This window comes from Martes martes, assembly GCF_963455335.1.
Source record: "Martes martes genome assembly, chromosome: 7".
Classification (NCBI taxonomy): domain Eukaryota; kingdom Metazoa; phylum Chordata; class Mammalia; order Carnivora; family Mustelidae; genus Martes; species Martes martes.
Window position 1 is genome coordinate 135,918,906 of NC_137894.1, and position 22,415 is coordinate 135,941,320.

The 22,415-nt window shown below is 54.4% G+C and overlaps 1 protein-coding gene across 2 annotated transcripts in view; it reads right to left on the reverse strand.

The window, feature by feature from the left end:
• Positions 1-22,415, reverse strand: part of SYNE3 (spectrin repeat containing nuclear envelope family member 3) — an 88,487-nt gene that overhangs the window by 51,231 nt on the left and 14,841 nt on the right. For both annotated transcript variants that reach the window (XM_080808047.1, XM_080808048.1), the window contains exon 2: positions 3,976-4,133. In XM_080808047.1, the coding sequence (XP_080664173.1) occupies positions 3,976-4,119 (144 nt within the window). In that variant the 5' untranslated portion in view covers positions 4,120-4,133. The remainder of the gene's footprint in view (positions 1-3,975; positions 4,134-22,415) is intronic.

Sequence of the window (22,415 nt, forward strand, 5' to 3'; positions counted from 1 at the left end):
GCCGGCCAGGAAGCAGCCCAGCAGAGGCGTGACCCTGGAGCAGAGCCATGGAGGCTGGGAACCAGAGGGCAAAGAGACAAGATGCCGGCACCCAGGGGACCAACTCCTGGAGGCTCGGGCACAGACGGGGAGGGTCGGCACGCACCCATTCCTGCGTCGAAACCGCAAGAAACCACCTCACGCACCGGGCCGGCTCTGCCAGGGGCCTGCACTTGGCCAAGGGCCCCAGTAAGCCATTTGCCTCCCTGCTCCCTCCACCCCCACCTCCACCCCAACAATCTTAAGCTCCAGGTGTTCCAGAAACTCTCCCGAGGCACCACGGCCACACGGGGATTCGAACCCCAGCCTGCCAGAGCCCTAGTTCCCAGAGTGACACTCTCTCCTGTCTCCCTTCCCAGAAGACTTCCACCACCCTGGGGGTCCTTGAGCTGCACGAGGGGGAGAGGACCCTCCCTGCACTTTGCAGGAGGGCATGCGACTCACTCCTGGCCACAGAGCTATGAGGCGTCACAGCTGGACTGGAACTTACACCCTGGCCACTCCAGCAAACGATTACTGGGAACACACATCACTGAGCTGGGGGTGGCGGCAGGGGCGGGGGACCCACAAGGGAGACCCCGAGACTCCAGAGAGAGGTCCCAGGGACTGGGGCGGTGGAAAAGTCCCTAGCAGCCCCCTTCACCAGATGGCAGGAGCGAAATGTTTTCTTTCTTGTTGCGAAATTGGTTTGGAAATGTCAGAGCCCAGAATGGAGCACGCCTGAGCCCCGTGGGAGAGCCGGTGGTGGAGCACCCAGGACACGACCCCTCCCCCTAGGCTCCAGGTTGAGTCCCTCGGGTGGGCACAGGCTCTTCCTCAGGACCACCCCTGCCTCGGCTTACCACCCCCGCCTCACACCACCAGAGGGTGATGACAGCGAGTACATACAGGGCTGTAATGTTTCAGGACGGAGAGCATCAGGAGTGGGGCTGCGGGCGGAGAGGTGTGGGGGGGGCGGTGCTTCATTGCACAAGCACACCCACACCCACACTCAATAAAGGATGTTCCAAGTAGAGGCAAGAGCACAGGCCAGAGGCCTGCTGAGTGGACATCTAGGCTGTCTGCCAACAGGAGAGGACGTGTGCTTGCTCGGGGTGAGGGCTGGAGCAGCTGATGCGGGAAAGCAGGGTCGAGTGGGGAAGAGCAGACTTGGACACCAGGTGAAGTCTGGGTTTTCTTTGGTGGGCAACAGGGAGCCATGGAAGGTTTTAGAGGAGGAGAATCACATCATAACATCAGGACACCCTGTGTGACGTGGATTATGGGCACACCTGTCCCCCTTTAGGTCGTGAGCCCTGGGGTCAGGTGGACCTTGCCTGCCTCCACTGCCCCAGGCCCCTGCATGGGGATGGCCAGTGGCGCTCAGGACTCATGTCTGGGTTCAAGCCCTGACGAGGTTAGTTTCTGGAGTTTTGGCTCATCACTGTGTCCAGGAATCACATGCTGAAGAGCATTCACAGGGCTTTTGTAAAATAAACATGAAAGTGGAGAGTGCTGCCCAGGGGACCTGACAGGTGGTGAATGAATGTCGCGTCCCCGCTCTCATTGATCTGGGAGGACGGATCATTGGATTCAATGCCAAGTCTGATCCGGGAAGGGGCTTCGGGCTGCCAGCTCCCCTCCAGTGGGGGAGTCCTTCGATCCCGGACCCTCCAAATTTCCGAACCACCAACCCCCCTTTTGCGGAAGAGACATCCAAGCCCCCCGGCTTGGTGCTCCGGGCTGTTCCCCTCTGACCCCTAACCACCTCTCTGGCCCTATCCCCTGCTTCTGCCTGATGCTCAGTGCTGTCCCAACACTAGCCCCGTTAGGGCTCCGAGTGTGTGCTTCGGGCTCTGCCCACCTCCAGGCCTTTCTTACTTGTTCCCTCTGCCTGGAGCCCCCTCCTCCCCAGCCTTGCCCCTGCAGTCCCCCACCTGACTACCTCTTCTGTACTGGAGCTTCAACAGTAAAGTCGCTTGTCCCCAGAGAACTCTCTTGATCTCCCAGGCTGGCAGACACAACCTCCCTGGGGTTTTCTAAGAGCCCCGGGTTCTCCGCTCACTTCACCGTCCAATCGGGAAGCCTTTGATCATATGACTTAAAAGTGTCCCTACCTTCCTGCCCTGATGGTCACTTGGTGGGGGGCTTTCATCAGCCCCGTCAAGCACTTGTTCCTGGTTGTCCTAGGAGGACACGTGGCCCAGGATGGCGAGTGCCCATGCTGCCCCAGGAAGCAGGCGACGTCCCCCACTGGGAGAGCTGGACCCCTCCACGCCTACCTTGCAGGAACAGGGCTGTGTTTAATTCAGGTGTGTGGCAAGGGACCGTGTCGGGAGCAACCTGAGGGCAGCGGACAGGAACGAGTCAGTCACCTGTCAGGTCCAAGGCCATGGTCTGAGGCCTGACGCAGGGGAAGCCAGTGAAAAAACGTGACTCAAAAGGGCAGGTGTCTGGTCCGCCAGAGTCAGGCCACCGAAGACATGAGAAGTGCCATTCTGAGATAATGAGCACCATGCCTTTTAGAAGGGAAGTAAACGGAGGCCCAGCAGGGTCAAATGACGTGCAGGTGCTCACACAGCCAGCAAGAAGCTGAGCTGGGATTTGAACCCAAGATGTCCAGACTCCATAGCATGGCCTCACTCAAATCCAGTGCGCTGTTCTATGAGAAGAATGTCGGAGAAACCAGAACGCCCTGCTTTCTGCCCTGCCGGGCACAGTTTTATTGCAAATACCATCTCTGGTCATCAGAGGAGCACATGACGCTCTAGGGAAACAGAAAGCTCATTCGACAAGGACTCAGAAGATTCGAATTCCAGGAGGGAATGTCCCACCCAGAGACCGGTGCAATGTGGACGAGTCACATGACCTAGGCCTCAGTTTCCCCATATGTAACTGAGGCTCCTCCTTCACAATGTTGTGTTGAACCTTAAATGATCCGCCTTACAAAGGTGATATAAATTTCTTCATTTTGACCATCCATTTCTAAAAAGAGCATTAGATATTTTCAGAGAGATGCACCAAATCATTAAGACCGCACGAAAAAAAGAAAGCAACCCAGGACAGTGGGTGTGGGGTCAGCTCAACTTCTAGCCTGGTTGGGAGATCGATTTGTGTCGGAGAAGGTAAGCCTCCCTTAAAAGCGACCATTGTTAGGTAACAAGTTAGAATTGCAGGATATCCCGGTGGAGGTGACCTGAGAGACGTGTCCGTCATGGCTTTGCTCAGAGATGGGAAACTGAGGCCCAGAGAGGGAGAGGGACTTGGCTAAGGTCACACAGCACATTAGCATCAGCATGGAGAGTCTAACCCAGGTCTCTGATTCATGCTGATGTTCCTGCCTTGTCCCCAAACCCGGAGCAGATGCCCGCGGATGGGGGCAGCGCAGTGCCAGGCCAGGCCCGGCCCTGGGCACCAGCACTTCTAGTAGGCATTGCACCACAGGCCCTGAGCCTTGCCTTGTGGGCAGCAAGGCTAGACCCTGGCCCTGGGGTCACTTCTTGCTGGGCAGAACCACCCTCCTGAAGGCCGATCTGGACCCACCCAGACCTGGAAGAGACGTTCGGCTCAGGGACTCAGGGAAGCTGGAGGAGGATGCTAGGGACCCACCTGGCCGCATGGAGCCTCTGCTGGCACAGAAGAACCAGATGGCCACTGAGAAAGCATGGTCCCAGGACCAACAGCAATTGCGTCACCCGGATCACGTTAGCAATACCGTCGGGGGGGAGAGGGGCTCTGGGGAGAGGGGGTCCCGGGGAGAGGGGGTCCCGGGGAGAGGGGGGGCCCGCCCTGACCTCCCAGATCAGAATCGGCACTCAAACCCAAATCCCCGGGAGATTCCAACACATCCAAGTTTGAGACACACCCCTGCCATTTATCAGCCCGGAAACCTGAGGCCTGAAGGGGGAGGGACACGGCCAAGGCCACGGGGCCACGGAAGCCACGGCCTCTGCATACCTCGGTCTCCCGCAGCCTGGCCTCCAGGGCCGCCCGGGGCCCCTGGGTGTTGTCGTTGACCTGCAGTCGCTCCTGCACGGCCTTCATCCACTCGCGGGCGTCCTCCACGCTCCTGTCGAAGCCCTCCTGGGGCGGCTGAGTCATGGCACCTGCAGGGGCTGAAGGCAGGACCACGTGAGATCAGGCCGGCGGGTGAGAACGTCAGGTAGTGTTGGTGGGGGGTGGGACGGACACTGAGGACAGACCCACATCCCACCAGCGCCCCTCCTGGTGCTCCCACTTGGCTGCACAGTCCTCCAAAGGACCACGAGGAGACGGGGTCTCTCCTATGGGAGAGCGGGCCCTGGGTGCCGGGCTGGCAGAAATTCTCCCTGGCCTCTCAGCTTCCCTGCCTCCCGCTCACCCTAGCTGGGGACTCACGACCAACCTTCTTCTATCTCTGTGGGTTGAAGCCCCTCCAAAAGAGAATCCCAAAACACATACAGTCTGAGATGTCCATGACACATGATGAATCACGATCTCAATGGATCGAGTAGTCTCAACCTGAGACATAATTTTTGGCATCACCCAAGCTGAGGTCAGCCCCGGAATCCCACCTGAATATTACCGTCTCAGGGCTGGGGACGGGCCCCAACCAACAGGGGTCTTGGTGCTAGCTCTCCACGAACTTGGGTCCACGGGGGACAATCACTGGTGTTTTTCCGCTGAGCCACAGACCACCTCACTTGTGGTGGCAACGGACATTCAACTGACCTTGCACTTGAGATGACCTTGCCCCTTCAACTGACCCACCCGCTCTGCCGCTTTAGGGGATGCCCTAAGGCCTGGGTCCCCCAGCTAAAGCAGCCTGCCCCTCCGCTGCCCTCCACTCCCTCGCCCTTACCTTTCAGCTGCAGACACCAGGGCTCAGATTCTCGCCTGGAACTTTCCTAGAATCCCACTAAACCCAGGCGAAACTATTCTGTATTCCAGTTCTAGTTGTCTGCTTACGCCACGATAACCGACTTCGGATTAAAGTTATTTATATCTGCATCTTACGTGAAGGGATTGTGCGTAGCTTATCCCCAACCTCCCATAACGCCTTGCACAGAGTCAACCCTCCGCCAATGCTGAGACGGCCCAGAACTGGTATAAAGTTTAAGGCACCGAAAAACGAATGTAGCATTGGTTAAAATGGCAAATGAAGCAAAACTGGAAACAACCCAAATGCCCAGCAGTGGGGCATTAGTTAAGGGAGGTAGGGATCCCCGCCTTTCAGGATATTATGCAGCCCACGAAAAGTACACTTAAAATGAATGGATGATGGAGAATTCTTACAATATCACGACACCAAAACATTCGGCAAAATTGTATATTTAGTAGCTACAACACTACAGTAAAAGCAAACAGAGCCACAAAAAACTAAGCTCCTGGGGAAAGGTCCGGCAGTCCGGCCACGATGGGTCCACGTGACTGACTGCAGGGGGCGTGGCCCACAGTGGCTGAAGCCACATCCCACGTGACCTCAGGCCTCTCTTTTCCTGGCACAGTGTCCTGGAGGCTACTTGGGTAGAGACTGTTGGCCTGTGGATGGTGGAAACATACAGTTGGAAGCTTCGGTTTCCTTATTTTTCCACAGGCACTTTGGGAATTTTCTAGAAAGAGCAACCATCACTTTAAAAATAAAACTTAAAAAAAAAAAAACCCCACAACAGTTTCTTAACAAGGTTGGACTGTGTGTTGGCTCTGTCCTCTTGATCATCAGCTTGGGGTCCAACAAGCCTCGACGGAGGACCTGAGGCTCTGAGCTCCCACCCAGGGCCGGCACGGGCTGGGCTCTGTCCCCAGAGTGCAGGGGACAGGCCTTCACCGCCGAAGCCGCTGTCCGCACCGGGGACCTGGGCCTGCAGTCTGGAGCTCAGCGTCCCATCCTGTTGTTTTCCTCTCAGAGCTGTTTTGATTTTTTTTTCTAACAATTTAATAAGTTCCCTGAAGCCACTCCCTGTCTTTGAATGCTCCATTTGTAAAGCACAGTAGAATGTGTGGGCGCTTAAATTGGTTCATTGTGTCTTTAATCTCCCGTCCAGTGTGGGACTTGATTGGCTTCCAGAAAGCTCAGCTTTTACGTAACTTTACAAAGCAAGGCAGGGGAGGGGCAGAAAGGAGTCTCCCAGAGTTTCTGGGGGCAGGACCGCTGGCAAGGACTTTCTTCATTGCCACAAGGCCGGAGAGGGGCTTGGGAGAGCCCTTCTGGCGGCAAATGCCCAGGGCCTGTAAGGCAGGGTGGTTTGGGGACCCCAATGTACATTACATGGGACATCTGGGGTGCAGCGGGGTACGGCGGGGCTCAGGTGGGCCTCAGACCTGTGGATCAGCCTCCACTGAGGGACCTCATGAGGCTGGGCTTGGGGAGCCCCAGGTGGAGTTCAGGAGACCAGGAGATGGGGGCATCTTAGCCTGTTTTGCAACCATTTCATTCCCAATGACACGCACGGGAACTCGACACACGCAAGCAGCTATACCTGTCTCAAAGAGCTCACAGGAGGGAGACGCCGGGGTGGCTCACCCGGTGAAGTGTCTGCCTTTGGCTCGGGTCATGATCTCAGGGTTCTAGGATTGAGCCCCACGTCCGGCTCCTTGCTCAGCAGGGAGTCTGCTTCTCCCTCCCCCCACCCCCACCCCAAACCTGCTTGTGCTCACGGGCTCTCTCTCTCTGTCTCAAGTAAACAAAATCCTTTTAAAAAATTAAAAAAGCTCATGGGAGAGAAGCAGCACACTGAGCACGCATGTGGGCACCAGATGAATGGACTTGGGGCCCGGCGTGGGGGTGGTTTGAGGGAAGCGGGACAGCTCCAAACTTCTAGGAGCTTTCTCTGAATAAAGGCTTGAAATGCCGTCAGTAGAGTGCAAAGAATTACAAAGGAAACCAATCGTCTGAAAACACAGTTATCAGATAGGGCCTGGGGTGGGCTCAGTCTGTTGAACGTCAGACTCTCAGTTTCGGGTCAGGTCACCGTCTCAGGGTCGTGGGATGGAGGCCCGCGTGGGGCTCTGCTCCCAGAGGGGAACCTGCTTCAGGTTCTCTCTCCTCTCCTTCTGCCCCCTTCCTAAATAAATAGATACTTATTTAAATAAATAGATAAGTAAATAAAATCTTAAAAAAAACCCCATAGTTATCAAAAGACTAAATCAATGAGATATACATGCACAAACACACAACTTTTTATTAACACATTAAATCACAAGAGCTAACAATGGGGCTTCGCTACACAACTACCTCTGAGCTTCGGGCAGGTGACCCTGGCCAGGGAGGGTAGAGAGGGGGAGCCTTCACAGGGGTGGGCGGAGGCTGGGGGTTAGGGCCGGAAGGGGCGGCGGCCGGAGGACCCCTGAGGGAAGGTTATGGAAGTGAGCACGGGGCTGGTCCGTAGGAGGAGAGAGAGCGAAAGGAAACGGTCCCAGTTTCCAGCCTCCTGTGTGGTTACCACAAATGATGGCAGGAAGAGAAATGACATTTTGGCCTTGATGACAGACAAGCCGGGCCAGGGCGCCGGAATAAAGCCGAGGCAGGACAGATCAGGGGCTCAGCTGGAACCTGGGTCAAAACCCCTAAGTCTGAGAGGCTGACATGTTAGTAGGAGACTGGCAAGACTTGTGGGATCAAAAGGAGGGGAGCTGAACTAGAGCTTGAGGAGGGAGGCTCAGGGCAAAGTGAGGGGCCGAAACGCAGTTATGTGTGCCGTGGCAGAGGGTGCTGGAAACGGGATGTAGCCCAAAGGGAAGAGAAGGGCACGAACACGGCTGCCATGGTAAACGGCCTACACTGCGCCAGGCACTTGGCCCAGGGCACCCCCCGCCCTGACCGGAGAGGGAGGTGACACAGGGGGCGGCAGACTCACGCTGCCCCGCGGTGGGAGTTCAGCCCAGCCTCCCCCTGTCCACCAGCACCTTCCTTGTAGAATGTCGTGGGGACTCGTCAGGAAAGCAGGTGCTCCGAGGCCAGCGCTGCCCCCCGCCCCCCACTTCTCCCCTCGCAGGTCAGAACACTGGGACTAGGACGTCTGGGCGGCTCAGTCGTTTAAGCATCTGCCTTGGGTTCAGGTCATGATCTCGGGGCCCCGGGATCGAGCCCCACATCGGGCTCCTTGCTCAGCGGGGAGCCTGCTTCCCCCTCTGCCTGCTGCTCCCCCTGCTTGTGCGCTCTCTCTCTCTCTTTCTCTGACAAATAAATAAAATCTTTGGGAAAAAACAAGAACAAAAAAACGCTGAGACTAGACACACAGACCCACGGCTTCAGGCTGAGAGCGGAAACTCCTTCTGTCAGATTCCACACTCTGTGACTGTCCCACGGACCACACTGTCTCCAAAGCCAAGTCCAGCTCCCTGCCCCCTGGGGCATCTGACAGAAGTGTCCCGGGGTGGTCAATGACCCCGTATTGGACAGGATCCCACCAGGTGGGCTGAATCCACTCAGTCCAGCGGCAAACCTCCGGGGCCGGCCAACGCAGGGGTGCGGGAGCCGAGAAGCCTCGAGGAGACCAGAGGGAGCCGGGAGATCGGCCACCTTCTCCACGCAACCGGAGGGACTAAGGGCTGGGAGCCACTGAGCAGCAGGGACCGAGCACTAAAGCAACAAAACCACTGACCCTGACTACTGACGGCCTGCCGGGGCTCAAAGTCCGTCTCCTGACAGTCGGTGCACAGACTCCTCCTCCCCTTCCCAGGACCTGCAGAGCTGGGGCAGTACGGTGCAGGCCCCTCCTTGGCTCTGCGGTGCCACCAGACTCCCTAAGGACCAGGCTGGGACAGTCCCCTGCCGCAATCCCTCCAACGCCTCCTCTGGGAACGCGCACACACTAGAATACACGTGCCATTTGGGGATCTGGATGCTGTCGCCATCCTGCTTAGGACCTCGCCCAATTCCACTGGGCAACGCAGTACCCGAGGACACCCAACCCCTCCCGGGCAGAGAGAGGGGCAAAGCCAGGTTCACAGAGTGAACTGGCATTATTGGTACCAATTTACAAAGATGGAAACAGACCCAGGAAAGCAAATGAGCCTGCCTCACAGGGCGGACGCAGGGTTAAGGATAATAATTGCGATAGGCAACAAGGGTCTGGCGTTCTGTGTGTGCCTAACTCTAGGACGAAGGGCTTATGGCTATTAACTCATTTATCCTACAAATCCCCAGTGAGAGACTCGGCATTACCCCCACTTTATTGCTGAGAAAATTGAGGATCAGCGATACTAAGAATGTCACCCGAAGTCAGAGGGACGTTAAGTAGAAGGTGCAGGACTTGAACTCAGGTTGGCCTGCGTCCAAAGCCTTTGCTCTTAAACACCACGGTTCTATGAAGCTTCCATGCCTTTGCCCGTGCCCCCCAGCTGCCCAACCCCAGTGAGGGCTGCCCATGCAGTGCGGGGAGCCCACGGATCCTCTCTGATGAACATCAAAGTTCCAAGAAGGCTACTCCAGGGGGAAATCTGGGCCTCTGCTCAGAGATCTGGCCCTTGCTGCAGGCAGCCACGCTCATGTGGTCCCTGGCCACCGGCATTCGTTCTGGAACCCAGAAGCCTTCAGCACGCAGACCTCAGTAACCCCCGGACCCGTGGCAGACCCGTGGCAGACCCGTGACAGCCCGCTGCGCCTGCCCTGCCAGCCTGGCCAGCAGCCCCCACCACACGCTGACCCTGAGCCCAGGGAAGGGGGACGCACGCCCCTTCCGTGACTCGCCCAGCTTCCCCGTGACTCATTCCTGCCCTGCCACAGTTTCCATCCTTACTCATTCCCGCTGCTCTCATGGATGCAGATGGAATTTCAGGCAGCTGGTTTGAATCCCAAAGCTTATTTCAAGTGGATTCTGGGAATGCGCTCGTTTGTTTACGTGTGGAGATGATGATGTGGCCAGGCCACCGTTCAGAGTGTCGTTCGGAGCACCAGGACGTTCCTGGGGCAGTTCTCTCCCACCCAGCTCGCCCAGAAGGTGATTCTGAGAGCAAAGCATGAAGAGTGGGGACAGAGTCTGGCACCACCTTATTTCATCTTTTAACAGCCTCTAAGGGCCTGAATCCAGAGCTGGGAACGATCGCTGGGCTCTGTCCCATCTCAGAGGGAAGCACAGGCTCAGAGAGGCTAAGGGACAGCCCCAAAGCCACACAGACGACCGGCCACCGCAGCCCGCCCTCTGCCCACCGCATTTGCTGATACCAAAACCCCCTCGTCCTACCAGGCTTGTGGGGTCCACTTTACAATTCCAGCCACAAAGGGGACCGGCCGGCGATGGCTTTCACAACGAGGGCTCTGAGAACGATTTTCGAACATCCCCTGTCACGGATAAACGGCCGCTGGCAGTGAACACTGTTCTCTGGCCCAGCTCCTGCCCCAGACATTGATTCTGAAACAGCGTTTCCCAGTCCTCTCAACCGACTGAAGCCAAGCTCTCTGTCAAAAGGCACAGTGCGGAGGACGCCACAATTTCCACCCAGGGAGCGCTAACCTTGGCGAGCATGGTCAGAGGTCAAATACAAACATCTGGGAATGGAGAGAATGCATAGGGCAACCCAGAGAGAATGGGGTGAGAATGCACCCCTGGGGCAGGGCAGGGGCTCCTGGGGCACAGGTGTGCTCAGCTCCGGCTGCCGGCTGGAGGCGGGGGCGGGGGTGGCAGGCGGGGACCAGTCAGAGGCCTCAAAGGGGTGGGCTCCTTGCAGGGATCTTGAGGCCCCAGGGTCACGGCCGGCTCCTGGCAGCGCGGTCACGGAGGTGAGACGTCAAGGAGGCAGGGACTGGCTGTCAGATGCAGATCAGAGAGCACTGGGCGGGGTGTCAGAGGACTAGTCCGACCTGGCTGGGACAGAGAGCCGTAGACCACAGGCACGAGGTCGCCCAGGCTAGTCAAGGCGGCCCTACCGGCTTCTGATTCAGAAGAGACTGTTAGGTGGGTGTTGGTTTTTCACACTGTGGGCCATGACTCAATCCAGGCTCCGGCAGTAAAAACACGGCTCACACTCCCAAGGACACCGTGATGACACCCCTTAAGGCTCCGGGCCGGGAGGACAGTGTGGCCAGGCCGACAGTGTGGCCAGGCCAGCCGCAGGTGCTGCCCCAGGCTCCAGGGCCCCAGCCTGAGAAGATCGGGCCCAATGGGATGGAAGCCAGGATGAGGTGTCAGCCCTTTGTCCCTGCACCTGCCCTGACCTCCCTTCCCAAGTGATCTGTGACAGCATGGCAGTGACAGACGTCCCCATGCCCCTCTTCCAGGCCTCTCACTGGCCCTGCAAAGCTGAGGCATGTATCAGGTCCTCTGTGCCTCACGCCTTCTCTCGGAGGTGGTGGGGTGGGGGAGTCTTCCCCATGGAGCAGCAAATCCCACAGTCATCCCCGAACCCACAAGACCTGCCTGGCCTTCTGGCCCGACCTCGCACAGCACCTCCCCCAGAACCGGAGCCCCCTCCCTGCACGGTCTGCACCGTAGCCCACAGGAAGTCTGGCCCCAGTGACCATGCACACCTTGCCCCACGCCTCCTGCGGCTCCCCCGTGGAAGAAGGCGACGGCAAACCTCTGTAAAGGAGAAATCGTGGCTGCGTGGAACATATTCTCAGAGCCCACTCTTACTAAGACGGATTTCAGAAACGAGAACTTCCTGCTAGGTGAAAATCTGGCCTTTCAATCTGAGAGCACTGCCCCAACATGTACAGTTTTTAACTTTTTATTTGTTTTTATTAGACTAGATTTGGCATACAACTTGTGGCCTCCAGAAGCATCTCCCTCAGGTCCTAATTTGAGAAACCGTGGACTGGCGGATGAAGCCAGTGCTCCTCGTGACCCTCAAGGACCGAGCTCCCCCCTAACCCTCGCTCCACTTTGCTGCACCACACGGCACACTGTCGAGTTTTCCAGAAGCTCTGAGTCTGGGTGCTGCCCCCTCCTCCAGCTTAGTTCTGGCTGCTAAGTCCCTTCCTACCACACCCCTCTGCACCTCCTTCCAACAGACACTTCTCTGATCTCCTTTCCAAGATCCACTTAGAGCCACCAAGAGAGAGGAGGAGACCTTCCCAGCTTCCTCCTTCCCCGCCCAACGACCCCTCCCTTCCTCAGTAGCCCGTGGACACTGTGTACGCTGCTGTTGATTATAGGTTTACTAAGCACCACTGTGGATTTCCCCATGTTCTCCTTCCGACATAGGAGGGAGTTAGGATCATGGTTTCCATCTCAGGGAAAGAACACTGGGTTTTGCTTGCGGTGAGGGCAGAACATGGTTAGTAAGCCACGGACCCAGAATGGGACCGCTGGACCGTGCTGGTCCTGTTTCATTGCTCGTATGCGCAGAGGAGTTCTCTGAAGGAGGGCAGGGTCGGACTCATCTCATTGATTAGCTGACTGGAGGTGGGGTCGCCTTCATTTTCAACGGCTTCCCTGGGAGTATCACTGAGGAATAAAGGGATTGTTAAACGGTACAATTTGTAGGGTTTGACACGTACACCCAGAAAACCATCACCCCACTCAAGATAAAGAACTCATCCATCACACCAGGTTCCTGATCCCACTTCTGGTCCCTCCCTTCTGCCCACACCCCATCTCCGGCAAACGCTGATGTGTGCACGGACACTGCAGGGGACTTGGCATTTTTCTGGAGGATTTCACGTAAATCGAATGATGCACTATGTATGTGTGTATTTATTTTTGGCTGGGCTCCTTTCCCTCGCCACAGCTACTCTGGGATGGCCCGTATCAATGGCTCATTCCTTTCTGTGCTTTGTAACGGCCCCATTCTGCGCAGACCACACGGATGGACCGTTTGCAGCTTTTACGAATAAAGTGGCTCAGAACACTTGTGCACAGACATTCCCTTTCATTTCTCTTGCAGAAATACGTAGGAGTGGAGAGGCTGGCTCACGTGGTTGGTGTGATGTTTACACTTTTTAGAAACTGCCAGGCTGTTTTCCAAAGCAGCCGCACCCCCCTCCGTTCCCGCCAGCAGTGTGTGTGAAGGTTCTGGTTCCTGCACATCCTCCCACGGCCAGGTTTTCACTCTTAGCCTCTTCTAATCGGTGTGCCGGGATAGTTTATTGTGATTTTTAATCTGCAGTCCCAAAAGGCCAACCACCTGATTGACTTGTGTTTGCTCGTCGAGCGTCCTTACTAAGCTCCCGGGCTCCGCAGAGCACTTCCCAGGCCCCTCCTCCTTTCAGGCTGTCCCTGGCTCAGCTCCCAGCCTGGCCATGGGCTGGAGGCCAGAGGAGTAGGGAGCTGAGTGACAGGGGGACACACAGCCAACAGGAATCTGCTCCAATTCCAAGGGCCCTGCCAGCTGACTCCTTGAACAGGTGGTTCTCTGAGGCCAAAACCCTTAAACCAACAGCCAGAAGCATGTAGCGTGTGACGGTCTCTCTGAGTTCTGAAACAGGGGTTCTGGGGGGTGCCCTATTCTGTGCTCCTGGAGCTCTCAGACGGGCTGAGTTCAAAAGGGACCTGGATGCCCGCACACAACTCAGCAACTCAGCTCACTCAGTGGCTGCCATGGGATGAAAAGCGACAACTTCCCCAACCGCACTGAGCTCCTTTGATCATGAACTTGCATCTGAGCCTGGCCCTTGCCTGTCTTGATCGCTGCTCCCTTGATCAAGGTACCTGGGACAGACACTGAGACATGGCTGGTGTTACAAATATTTGTGAACAGACAGGTAAATCTGGAAATTATAAAGAATAGTATTTACTCCCACTGTCACTTAAGTTGGTACTTGGTAATTATCAGTTCAATTCTTTTTTTTTTTTTCCTAAAAGGAAGAAATATGGAACCAGAAGGAGCATCTCTCCGGCCATACTGGTCCTTGATGTACATACACATGCTGTGGGTTCGGGGAAAATCCGAGAAAGGCGGGGATGCGGGAGGGGGAACATCCGCGACTCTGCTAACCTGTTATCAGAGCCTTCCTGCAGGTCACATGGGCCCCAGAATGGGATTAGGGGACCCCGGCTCCAGTGCAGACTGCTGCCAACCAGCTTCCAAACCCAGTCTCCTTGTTGGCAAAGTGGAAGCAATAGTCGTCACCTGACTTACATTCTCTCTGGGCTTTCAAACTGGAAGGTTGTCATAAAGGGAAAGGGCACACCCAATTCACCTTGGGACTTTTTTCCAACAGAATCACTTGTAGTAAAGGAATTATATGTGACCAAGAAGCCCCGCCCTATCCAAAAGTGCAGGACTTTGTAATGATCGTCTTCTGTGCTGGGGACAGAAAGGCTAACTGTACTTTGTTACCAGGTCACAACATGCAACAGCCATGGGATGTAACAAGCCATTGGGAAGCCCGCCTCCCATGCTGGAGGGAACACTACATTGTTCCAACCCACAACTCCAACCTGTCCCAGCTTGGAGACCTTCATAAGAGGGAGCTCTCTGGGCCATACCCTACCAAGGAGACCCTATCATCAGCCTCCTGTTATAGATAAGGAAACAAAGCACAGAGATCTTAAATAACTTTCCCCAAAGCATGCAAAGCTGGAATTGAAACTTTGACAGTTTGGGGCTCTAGAGGCTTCTTCCCCTAGACCACAGCTCTTTCTCTGTGGACAAGCCGTCAGTACCACCTGGCTGGCATGTTAGGGAAAGCTGGAAAGCCAGGATGTCAATAAATAAAAGCCGTAGCTGGGTGGCAGATAAAAGACCCGTGAATGACCTGTACAGCTCAACCCAATGTTCCAGATACTTCCTAGAGCAGGAGTTGGCATTTAGACTAGGCCTACTGCCTTATCAGCAAAGCTGTGTTTTGCCATCTGCCCCTCGAGCCTGTAGCCCCTGGTACGCTGGACCACCCCTGGGTACCCCTGGCACTCAGCACACCCCACTTGGCTCCATGACTGTCGCTGATGTGCCAACTTTCCCATCAGACCGTGGCCCTCGAGGGTGGAGGCCGTGTCTCACCTGCTCCGTACACACAGGCCTGGAGCACAGTTGGCGTGGAGAAAGGCAGTGCTGCTTACTAACTGAGCACAACATCGGCATTCTTGGAAAGGCAGGCTTGACTTTCATCCTGACCAGGGAGTCGCTGAAATGGCCCCCAGATCTGAGACTGGCTCCAGATCTCAGGCTGCAGGGCTGGGCTCACAGCATGACGGGATACCCCAAAGAGCCAACGAAAGAGTCTACAGAGACCTCCCTGAGTCTCAGCACGTAACAATCGGACCCCTTCTTAGGAATCCTCTTAGCTCGCTGAGCCATTCTATAGATGGGGAGACTGAGGCTTACAGAAAGAAAGAGACCCACCCAAGAATTCACTCAATGGCAGAGCTATGGCCAGGATTTATCGTGGTATAAACACATTCTAGGTAATGCAGGTTTCTTCAAAGGGACCCGCTGATAAAGAAACAATTAGTATCATAGTTACAGTTAATTTTCAACAAGGGTGCCAAGACAATTCAATGAGAACAGAAGACTCTTTTCAACAAATAGTGTTGGGACAACTTTATATCCACAGGCAAAAAGACAGAACTTGGACCCCTACCTCACACCGTAGACCAAAGTAACTCAAAATAGATCAAAGGTCAAACTGTAAAAAACTATAGCCGGACTATAAAACTATAAAACTCTTAGAGGGAAACATAAGCATAAATCTTCCTGGCCTAGGACTGGGCACTGTTATCTTGGATGTGACACCAAAAGCACAAGCAACAAAGGAAAATTAGACAAATTGGATTTTATCAAAATTATAAACTTCTGTGCTTCAGAGGACACTATCAAGAAAGTGAAGAGAGGGGCGCCTGGGTGGCTCAGTGGGTTAAGCCTCTGCCTTTGGCTCAGGTCATGATCTCAGGGTCCTGGCATCGAGCCCCACATCGGGCTCTCTGCTCGGCAGGGAGCCTGCTTCCCACCCCCCTGCCTACTTGTGATCTCTCTCTCTCTGTCAAATAAATAAATAAAATCTTTGGGAAAAAAAAAGAAAGTGAAGAGAAAACCCTACAGAATGGCAAATTATTAATCTAATAAGGGACGTCTATCTGGAAAGACAAAAACCCAATTATAAAATGGGCAAAGGATCTGAACGACATTGCTTCAAAGAAGATGTGGGTACAAATGGCCAATAAGCACCTCAGAAGATGTTCAACATCATCAGCCATCAGGGAAATGCAAATTAAAACCAAAATGAGATACCACTTCTTGCTCATTGGGACACTTAGAGTCAAAAAGATAAATAATAACAAAGTATGCTCGAAGATGTGGAAAAAGGGGAACCCCAGATACTGCTGGTAGAATATACAATGACGCAGACCCTTTGAGAAATGGCCTGGCGGTTCCTTAAATGACTGAACACATAGTTACCAGAGGACCCAGCAATCCCTGGGTGTCTACCCAAGAGAAATTACAACATGGCCCCACTAGAAAACTTGTACACAAATGTTCATGATAGCCAAAAAAAGTGGAAACAACCAATACGCCCATCAACTTATGAACAGGTAAATAAATGTGTTATATTCATACCATGGACTATTACTCAGCAAGAAAGGAGAATGAAGCCATCATAAAGCCATACTATAAATGTCCCTTGAAAACACGATGCTAATGACAGAACCCAATCACAAAGGACCACACCCTGCCTGATTCCACTGATATGAAATGTTTAGAACAGGCAAATCTATAGACATGGAAAGTTGATTTGTGTTACCTAAGGCAAGGGTTGGGGGAGGATGGGGGTGGTGTAGGGTTTCCCTTTGGGGGAATAAAAATATTCTAAAAATGATCACAGTAACTTTTGTACAACTCTGTGAATGTACTAAAAGGCAAACTGTATACTTCAAATGGGTGAAGTGTATGTTGTGAATTATATCTCAATAAAGCTGTTTTTTAAAGAAACAATCAGAATCCAAAAACTAAGAGGGCCATTTAAAGAGACCTAGTTTAAGCACCCATCTTTGTTTGAATTTCCTTAAAAATGTACCCATCCGAAGGCCTCCAAGACCCTTGCACACCTCCAGTGATGGGTGGCTCACTACCTCTTCATGGCAGCCCATCCTCTTTTTACATAGCGCAGGGGAGAAGGAAGTTCTTCCCTCCGGGATCCAAACCCTGCACCTTACCAGTGGTATGCCCATATATGAGGAGTTAACGGGCTACCTGAGATCTTTTGTAAAATGGTGAACCTATACATTCCATCCACTGAGCACTTATTAGGTACCAGGAGACCTCTCTGTCTCCTGGCCCGCATGGCCTCACCTGATCCTTAAGGTAACTTTGACGGTTCTTATGATAGCCCCTACTACAAAGATAGGAAACTAAGTCTCAAAGAGGTGAAATAACTTGACTTCAAACTTTCCGGGGCACCTGCGTGGCTGAGTTGGTAAAGCGACCAACTCGATTTTGGCTCAGGTCATGATCTCAGGATTGTGGGATCAAGCCCCTTGTTGGGCTCCACAGTAAGCATGGAACCTGCTTAAAATTCTCTCTCTCCCTCTGCCCCTTTCCCCTCTCAATCTCTCATACACGCTCTCTCTCGCTCTCTCTCTCAAAAATAAAATAGAATCTCAGAACTGGTCACTGTGGTTGCCCAAGAGGCACAGCTGGGATTTGAACTTGGGTCTCTCAGACACCAGAGCAGCAGCCCAGCCAGCCAGTCGGGTCAGACTGCTTCTGAGAGCCTGACACCACGCCAGCATCCAAACCGGGCTTTGGGACACTACGAGAGCGTCATGAAACGGGAACAAATAGAAAGCAAACTCTGCCACCCCAAAGAGTGGCTGAAGACAGCAGCCCGTTGGGCTGAGCAAAGTGTGGGCCTGGGAGCAGGCGGTGCAGCCGGCCGGGACCGCGTCACCGCGGCAGGCGGGCTGACATTGGGCAAACTCCGTGGAGCAGAGTGAGGCCCCGGGAAGCATTCCAGCGGGCTTGCCAGGGTTCGCAACTCAAGGACACATCACTTGGTACTGGGAATCCCTGGGAGGAGCAAACCCTCCCTGTGAGAAGCCACTTGATGTGACAGCTTCTGCTGAGTTAATCATAAAAATATTTTGTTATACTTGAGAGTCAGCTCTCAATACCCAGTTCCAGTTTATAGGTGAAGATGCTGAGATAGAAGTTGCACGGCCTGCACAGGGGCCCAGGGCTAGTAGTTGGGAGATAAGGAGTCAAATCCAAGCTCATCTGACTTCCATACCCAGATGTGCCCAGTGCGGAGGCGGGCGCCGAGCCTGGCATGGCCTGCCGGTTCCAGGGCTCGTGGTCTGCATGAACACGGACTCTGAACGGGGCCGTTACAGGTGCCCAAGTGGAGAAGCACGCCAGAAGCTCTTGGAGCCTAGAGAACAGAGCGATGGGAGACCCCGGGAGGGGTTCACAGAGGAGGGCACACCCTGGCTGAGACGTCGAGGACGGGCAGGGTCTGCCTAAGATGCAAAGCGGCAAAGAGCACGACGAGTGGATGGAGAAGCGGGAGTAAAAGCGAGGAGGTGGAAAATTGCAAGGCCCAGTTCAGGCTGCAGAGGGGGCTTGGGGGTTGCTGAAGGGAGACAGGAGGAGGCAGGTGTCAGAGAGGCAGGCTCCGGGGTCTGAACGGCAGGGGATGCCAAGGGGTGGGCTGACTGTCCTCTGCAGGCAATAGGGAGCCAGTGAGGGTCCGTGAGCGAGGGAGTGGCATCCTCTAGTCAGGGACAGCCCCACAAGCAGCGGACAGCATCTGCCCACCCCTGTGAAACAACGTGGGACGGAGCAGGCTCCTTGCAACCTGGCACCTCGGGCACATGCTGGAAAAATGCCTCCTGAAGTGTCATTTTCCTCATCGTCACAGACACACCCCTCACAAAGGCAAGGGTGCAAGTCAAAAGATCTTTCTCGACAACTGATCAAATGTGCAAACGTCAGATGAGCTGTAGAAAGCAGCCTCCAGCCCCCCAGCAGTGTCTGCGTTTGAAGCCTGTCCTCGTGGGCCCTCAGCCAGCAAAGCACCCGGCCACGGCCCGGGGCCAATGCTGGTTGGTAGGTAACAGGTGCCCTGCCTGCTCTACTGTCCCTACCCGGCTCATCTATGACCTACAATTGCCCTGGGTGGGTGTCAAGTTTACCAGAGACCTTGACCTTTGGATGCCCAAGGAGGCTCATGGGGTTGGGGGAGATGGGAGCAGAAGTTCGTACTCGGGAGGCCCCCTGCCGTGGGCCGGGCCCTGGGCAGGTGCCGGGCATCCCGTACCCACCGGCACCAAGGCAGGAGTGACTGCACCCCTTCTCCAATGGGGAAACAGAAGCTCAGAGGGACCAACTGTCCTGCCCAGGTCAGACGGCGGCCGAGGCGCAGAGGTGGGAGTAAGCTCAGGCCCGTTTGCCCCAGCACCCGTGCCAGGCTGCAGAATGGCCAGCAAAATGAGGAAGTGAGTCAGGAAGGCAAGAGAAGGGGGGTTCCTTTCTGAGTCAGAACACGATTTCCCATCACACACCCGACTGACTGCAGAGGCCCACAAGCTCAGGGGTGAACCCCAGCGCCTCCCCGGCAGGGGCCAGCCCCCCACACCGAGCGTGGCTGAGATGGGGACGAGCCCGAGAGAAGCCTGCATAGCTTGAGGTGACAGCTGCTGGGCCTGGTGACGCCTCCCCAGCGGGTGGCCTGGCTGTATGGCTCAAAATCCATCAGGCCAGACAAGGTCACCGGTCCCAGCTGCAGGGGTCTTGGGCCGGGGGTTCCAGAAAATGAAGGCCGAGAAAAACCCAGCTCTTCCCTGCTCCTGCCTTCTGCTTTCTCCTTCCACCCAGACCAGCCAAGGGAAGGTGAAGGTCAGGCTCTCCAAGGGACCCCGCGAGAGTAGGCAGGTGCTTGGGTTGGACTCATTTCATCTTCTAAGCGCGAACCACACCGGGACTTTTTCTCTCCGGTCCGAAGCCTGGGAGAGGCTTGGTCCCTTTAATGGCAAATCTCGTTTCAACACCTACTCTCCACCAAACGCTGTGGTTGTGGGTCGGCGTGAAAATCACAGAAGGGAAGAGAACCCCCGAGGTCCTGCATCCGTGGGTGGCCTGACAGCTCAGTCTGTCTTTCTGCTTCTGGAAGGCGGGCACGGCGCTCACCGTTCTCCCAAGGCCTCTCTCCCACCCCCGATCTCTGTAACACGGCGCTTCTCAACCTGAGACCTTCTGCAACCCCCCAGTTCACACGTCCTGTGGGAAGCGCTCGCTGAATTCACCTTTCAGAATGTCTCTGTGAACCAGAGATTTTAATCTGTCCCCCAAGACCCTCAGGAGTGGCCCACGAGGGCTCCCGGAGCTAGGAACCTCCTGTCGCCTTTTGGGCCTGCCTGTCCTTCTGTTGAGGTCTGCAGGGCTCATGAGGCCCCCTGACTCAGGGCAGACTAACACCAAGCCTGCCCCACGCCACCCATGGTGTTAACCATTAACAGTTCTCATCGTGAGTGACCCAGAACATTCCATGGGTGGATGTCACAACCATCTCAGCCATTCCTCTTTCGCATTTTTGGTGGAGTTGTTCTCAGTTTGACTAGAGAATTGGCAAATGTATCCCTTACTTAACAACTGAGTCTCTGATCTACTCTTGCTGGTATCACACACATGGTACTTTCCAGACCAGGACACATCGTTTTCTTGGCCCTGCCCTTTCTTTCTCTCCAGCGTTGGTGGCCAACCCCCTTTTCCACAAAGAAACAAAACATGTGGTCACAGGGCCCTAACCCCCTGGCTCGTCCTTTCAAGGAAGGCTTGTCCTTCTCTGGAAGACCAGAGAATAGTCAAATCTGGGTGACGTGGGGCGGCTGGGCGGGGCAGGGCAGGGCTCATCCTGGTGAGTCACTGCCCAGACCCCCCATCACACCCAGGCACAAAAAGGCCTGTCTCTTCTGGACACTTCCTCAAAGCGGCCAGGCCTCCGGAGCCAGCCTGCTTAGCAGATTCAGACCTAAGCCAAGCAGATTTAACTTCTCTGGTTTCACTTTCTCACCCGTAAAATGGGAATAAGAGGGGCACCCGGATGGCACAGTTGGTGATGCCACCGACCCTTGCTTCTGCTCAGGTCATGATCTCAGGATCGTGAGATCAAGCCCAGCATTGGGCTCCCCCCTCAGCACGGAATCTGCTTGAGATTCCCCCTCTCCCTCTGCCCCTCCCCGCTCTCCCTGCCTGCTCTCTCTCTCTCTCTCTCTAGAATAAATAAATTTTTAAAAAAATCTGTAAAGTTGGGGTAATAATAATAATATGAACTTCCTATTGCTGATCTGAGAATAAGGTGAGTTCTGTCGTGAAGCCGTTAGAACAGCGCAGGTAAACAGCAAGGGTTACGTAAGAGTTTTAAATAAATAATAAGTTGACAAATGGGGGGAGGCAGGAAAACAGAACAAACCAAAAGCCAAGATGCGATATAACAGTGCAGCAAAGAGGAAATGATGGAGAAAAGTTTGTGGCATCATTTTGTGGCGTATTCTGGGTCATTCACAATGAAAACATGTGACGGTTTCCACCATGGCGTAAGTCTGGGAGACTCCGCCCAATCTGGACCAGGGGTCGGCAAACTTTTTCTGGAAAAGATCGGGGAGTACCCCAGCCATATGGCGTCTGTCACAGCTACTCAGATCGGCAGTTGTGGTGTCAACACAGCCGGGGCAACGCGCGAACCACCAGCATGGCTGGGTTCCAGCAGCTTTGTTTGTAAAAACAACTGGCACTTGGCCGGGGGGCTGTAGTTTGCCAACTCCTGCTGGTAAATTATGCAAAAGCTGTGTCAACACAAAACAAAAAAAAAGGATACAAATTGAAAGGAATGTGGAAAAAAACAAGGGTTTCTCTTAGAGCAGTGGAATCACAGGTACATTGCTAAAATTTCGATTTCCTTAAGGTGGTAGTCACAGTTTAAAAAAAAAATTGAAGGGCTTTAATGTAACACACTCTAATAACACATTAAGAGATTTTGCTGTTCTGTGAGACTTCGCAAACAAGTTCACGTGAGTATTAAGCCCAACAATGACATTATGCTGCACAGAACAGGTAGAGACTCTGAAGTATGGCCTGTCTGGGACTGAACTTGGCTGTTCGTCTGTTTGCTGTGTGACCTTGGGCAAGTTTATTAACCTCTCTGTTCCTCGGTGTTTCTCAGTTATAAAGTGAAGATAAAACAGCACCCACAAGCACACAAAAGCCTGGCACTGAGCCTGGGGCACAGTAAGGCTTGCCTCTCAGACCCACCAGGACCCACAGGGACCCACGTGGGCCAGCTCCCGGTGCCCCTGGGCCTGCGCCATCATCAAGAACAAGGCAGATTAGAAAGTCTGGCATTCTTTCCAGGTAAGAAAAATGCCCTGCTGTGGTTTTCAGGTTTGGTTTAGAAAACAACAACTTGAACATCACTTTTCAATTAAGAAAAGGTACTCCAGCTGTGGGAAGAACAGCCCCAGGAAGGCAGTGTTCATTCCAGATGGGAGTTCTTGGAGGGAGGGAGCTCTGGGGGCTGTGCTCATTGAACCCTGGGGAGACCCTAG